This window comes from Corvus brachyrhynchos, unplaced genomic scaffold (assembly GCF_000691975.1).
Source record: "Corvus brachyrhynchos isolate BGI_N302 unplaced genomic scaffold, ASM69197v1 scaffold3, whole genome shotgun sequence".
In the NCBI taxonomy this organism is placed as follows: Eukaryota; Metazoa; Chordata; class Aves; order Passeriformes; family Corvidae; genus Corvus; species Corvus brachyrhynchos.
The window spans coordinates 6,662,095-6,667,393 of NW_008237619.1; the positions used below are offsets into that span (position 1 = coordinate 6,662,095).

At 37.1% G+C, this 5,299-nt stretch overlaps 1 protein-coding gene across 9 annotated transcripts in view; it reads right to left on the bottom strand.

Moving 5' to 3' along the window:
* STXBP5L (syntaxin binding protein 5 like) overlaps positions 1-5,299 on the bottom strand; it is a 190,283-nt gene that overhangs the window by 33,050 nt on the left and 151,934 nt on the right. For 3 of the 9 annotated variants that reach the window (XM_017731886.1, XM_017731885.1, XM_017731884.1), the window contains one exon: positions 3,440-3,490. The exons of the other annotated variants lie outside the window; for them this stretch is intronic. In XM_017731886.1, the coding sequence (XP_017587375.1) occupies positions 3,440-3,490 (51 nt within the window). The remainder of the gene's footprint in view (positions 1-3,439; positions 3,491-5,299) is intronic. 9 annotated transcript variants of the gene reach the window in all.

The following is a 5,299-nucleotide window of genomic DNA, read 5'->3' on the forward strand; positions in this document are numbered from 1 at the left end:
GCAGAAATATTTCCTAAAAGAAAAATACAAGCTGATGCTTGAAGTGGCTGGTCAAGCAAGGTTAGAAAACTCTCATACCAAAGCAGTTCTATGTGTCTGGATATATCCCAGACTCACCACCAGATTAAACAAAATTAGGATTATCACCATAATTCATTTCTGTGAAACACTGCAAGGAAATGCAGACGATCTTTTCAGAAAACTTTGGGAAACATTAACAGGTTTAAAAATAAAGCTACTATCATTCAGAGCTGCCTCCGAAGGGTAATAGGGAAGCTGTACAGTCTATGCAGCAGCATTGCCACATCTTCCTTCTGGCCAACTCAAATAAACATTGGGTTACTGTGACCTGCAGTAGCTAAAACTATCAAGAAGTTTCAGTGTGCGCCCGCATGTGCCACATCACTCATTGCTGTGTGGAGCTACAACATCCACAGGTGACAGGTGCTTCAGCAAGGAGAGATAATAATCACCACATCAAAATAAAAAGAAGCTGAGGTCAATTTTATCAGTCATTATAAAGACCAAAGTGGAGTCCCAAAGTACCTTTAGGCCACGAAAATCCTGCCAAGGTTTAACAAGAACACCCTGAGTCATCAGATCACACATTACTCCCCTAAATGATAGCAAACTACTCCCCAAGCAATTTTCAGTACTGGCAACACCTCCACCTGAAATAGATTTAACTTCTACTTAACCTCTACTATTTACAATTCAAAGCAAAGTGAAAGCAAGGACATTCCACGAGTCAGATCATAGGAAGGGAGCAGAACTGCCAAATGCTAATGTATGTCCCAATTAGCTGCAGTCGGTGCTGAGAGTGGGCGATGTATCAGCACTCTCTAAAAAGCTACGAGCCAGAGCCAGTGGGATGCATGGACAATATTTTATCATTTCAAAGTGGTGACCTGAATATCTTTACAAGAAGTGTGGGCCAAAAACTATTGTTAGCCCCTGAATATTCAAACTATGGGTACAATCTCAGGCAACAGCCCAACAGTGCATAAATAATATCCGAGAGCTCTGACAGTGTAGCCAGGACATTTTGCAGCAGAAGGAAATGAAATGCAGTCATAGCCTTTTCCAGGAACTCTCTTTTAAATGTAGCTCTTTATACTGAGAAAGAGAGGCTTCTTCCAGCCTGTTGTAAACTAAGCAATCTATAATTCAGCACAGTTTTAATGGCTAGAATAATTAACAGGAATATTTTGCCCTTCTAAGACAGTCAGAAATGAACAAGAGCTGAAAGTTTGGGGTTTTTTTCCTCCATTTATTTTTTCTTTTCTAAACCTCCCTCTGCTGTTGATTATCCATGAGTATCTTCCAGTTTATACATTGAATGCTGCTTCCACATGCTTCATCCTTAGCTTCTTGGTAATCTGAGCACTGGATACCTGATTGCTGAAGCACTAATAACAAACAGGATTCTTTCGTGACATCTGATCACACCTGTCAATGCTTATGAAGCTTTTAGCATTAATGGCATTCCACCAGTTTCTCTAAGATGTTGAACTAAACCTTCTTAGGCTTATTTTAGTTTATATTTAGCTTGTTCTACCCTATTAAAAAATAACGAATACAAGCAAATGAAGGAATGGTACAAACATGACTACTGTGAAATAAAAACTACAGGCAAGATTACGCATTCCATTCATCTTCTAAGTTCCTTACATATCTGATCTATTTAAAACGGATCATCATGCTTCCTGCCTTCTTAGGTCGAGTTTGTTTAACTTTTGGAGCTTTTTACCCTGCTCCCCAGTCCTTGGGATTTTCTGAGGATTTCTTTGTGTTTGTTTGGGATTTATAAAATACAAATCTATCTGCAATTTGTCAATATATTCTAGGCAAAGTTTACAATATTGTCCTGCTCCCAACATGATTACAGGAAAGCTGATAAGGTAGCTTTTTCTCTGATATGCAACATTTTATATTACACAATAAAGCTCTCAACAATTCTAGTTACAATGATACGCTTCTTTCTTTTCTAAAAACCTCTAAATCCAGTCTTTTGTACATTAAGTTTTTCTTGTGTTATGCATCAGGATTTTAAGCTATTTCACGCTATGTGTCCTTCAAGACAATGTATTTTTAATAATAATAACAAAAAAGTTTGATCTGTAGAATATAGCTTAGCCTTAGGTCCTATCCTACAGCTAAGTATTCATCTTCCCTCTTAATAGCTGCCCATTATTTTAGTGATAAATATTAATTTTACAGGTCTATAGCTGCCTACTTCTTCCACCTTTTTGGAGTATTAGGAATATTACAACTGTTCACTCCAAATTTTTTTTAGGTGTATTCCTACATTCCTAGTTTCTCAAACATCATTGTTAATGGAGTAAATTATTTCAACTGAATCACTTCGTACACTGAAACCTGCACAATTTGGATTGAATTTTCCAATGATTTTTCAACGTTTATTTACTTAATATTTTCTAGGAGCAACTGACAGTTTTCCAAGTTCCTCAGTCATTTATAATGCGAAAGATATATTTACAGCCCTGACTTTTGCCTTGGGGAGCAAGTGCTACATTGGTTAATAGGTGCACACAATTCCCAGGGACAGAAATTAAGTTCAGCTGTGTTATCCAAGGATGTGATCCAAATTTAATTTTTATCTCTAAAGGGACACTAAGGCATGAGGCATGGCTACATGGCTTTTTCAGTTATCTTACACGAGAAACTTCCCAAGAGACCAAAACTAGAACGAACTCCTTGAGACTGAGAATATTTAAAGAACAATGATAAGAATTTTTTGTGCAAACCACACATTCCAACCCAAACACCAGGAGCAATCCCCTTTATGTGGGCACACTGTTGCATGAACTGTTCCAAACGGGTTTAGGCTATTCAAGATACAGAATTTTCATTTTCGGTTCTTTGAGGTGAAATTTGTGCTCGCACTATGCACTTCCACTGAAATACCAAAGGACAACTGAGAAAAAAGATTACAGCAAACTAAGTATTTAACAGTTGGCTGAGGTAAGTCTCAAGGAGAGGACTGAGACATATGAGTGATTTCTGATCTGACTTCTCAGACGTTCAAGGACACCATAAGATACAGATGTTCGATTCTCTTATCACTCTTGTGGCACAACTGGTACACCAAATAAACAAAATAGACCAGCGCATGCATTGGGTATTATAGGCAGAGTTCACCAACAACTAGCTTGTAAAAACTTCTGGAGCTTTTTCAGAATAAAATATTACACAGTGTGTAGTGACTGGCAATATATGTCTACATGAAATAAATGAATATTAAACAAGCAAAATGCTGAGAGCTGCCAACAGAACTGTATGGGTTAATAGGTGGTTTTTAGAAAGCCTTTTCAGACAAAGCCTCTGAGGTTATTGTGTTATCTCATGAATCAGTCAGTAAAATGTTTTGCCAATGAATGTAAGGAAGTTTAAAGCTGTTGGCTTTTGCCTACCGTACCAAGATCAGTCTTAAGATCTGTTGGCAGACTTAACTTTCTTGATCCTTTAACTGAAACAACAGAAAAAGGAGAAAGGCAGTTGTTAATAAGTAAGAAAGAAAAAAGAGTGAGGGAAAACAACATGCCATCTTCTGGTTAAAACCATGTTGCAAATTTGTAGCACTTTTAATCAGCATATAAAGGTAGAATTATGGTTTAAATATTTTCATTCACACCATTCAGCAAAATAAATGCAATTGTACAAAGAAGAAGTGGAAAAAACCCACTACTCCAGCTGTCAAGGAGTGAATGGTGTTTTACACAGCTTTGGCTGTGTGCTGCAATATCTTACCTTGTGGTGGTGACAGGAATGATAAAAAGAAACCACAAATGAGGTTAAGGCAAATATTGCAAATGCTGGCTATGCAGCGTATCACAAATATTTAAACACCTGCAAATCAATTTAATAAGAGGGTGCAATGAAATTATGAGATCTGATGACATCATACCTCAAGATACCATTTGAAAAAGAGGGCATATTGTACAGGTTACAGAGACAGAACATACTGTTGTAATATTATGGAAAGGAAGACAGATTGCACAGAAACGAAATACAGCAGCTTCAGGACATAATGTGGTGTTATCTAATCATCAAAATATTGCACTCAATTTAGTCAAGGTTTAATTATTTGTTGTGTTCCAATTATGCAAGAAAATGGTAATTTTGCTTCTGTTCAAAAATGTTTTCATTTCCTCATGCACGAGCACATTTTCAAACGAACACCAGAGAACTGAAATGAAGCATGTCTTGTAGCAGTCAAAACGGCATTAAATTTATCAGAAGAATGCCTTAAGAAATCTTTTATTAATTATTCAGAAGACTTAATTTCCAATTTGGTTATTTCATTTTTTATTCATTATTTTTTTCACATGGTTTTCTGGCTTTTACCCCTTACCCATGCTGCCTGTTATTAGAAGAGAACAATCAAATACTTGTAAGCTAACTATTATACTTCTAAAGAAAGTCCCACATGTTAAGTACCACAGTGACAGGAACATATGAATAAGGAACAAATAAGGACCAAATTCTTTGTAATTTGTATTTAGTAAGCTTTTAGGTCAGAAGGATGCCCAGAACAGACACTTACTCACAAAATCCCTTAAAATATTTCTGCTGTATTCTTTTGCAAAGTCTGCAATGTGGCAGAATTAAATATCAGCCAGCACCTATGTTAGATGTTTTTCTCTTCAGGGATGAGTAGGGGAACCCACGAGGCTCTTGAGCAGTATTCTACTTTCAGTAGAACCAGCACAGTCCTCCCAGTAACCCATCTGTAGCCATCACTTTAATTCAGGACATGGTGAAGAGATCTCTCCAGATCAGCCTGGCATCAAAAATACACACCCCCAACACTACCACATAAAAATTCTCTAATTTGGGTACCAAGTGTTAGGCACCGATGTCCATTTTAGGCACTCACACAAAGAGCAGTTTGATTTTCAGAACAGCCTTTAAAAAACCATTCCATTTATCTGAGCAGCTGTCAAATACTCTTTCAGACTGTGAATGGGAGGATGCTGCTCCAGAAAATCAGTGCTCTGCTATAAAGAAGCATCACACATGATATAATCTCCTTTTGGGGGAAGGACAACATCTGGCCTAACTAGCCCTCTAAAAAAGGATAAGCAATTCATAAGAAAAACTGTAGGACACTTTACTAACAGACTAGGATTTAGAAGAGAATATTTCAGAGCTATAAAAACTAGCTGCATTTAACACCAAAGAGCTTCATTAGTGCTGTCATCAGGCAGGCTTTGAGCTCTGAAAATTGGTAGTCTAACCTCTTCTATTTCTAGGTTACAGGTGTTTGTGTATAGCT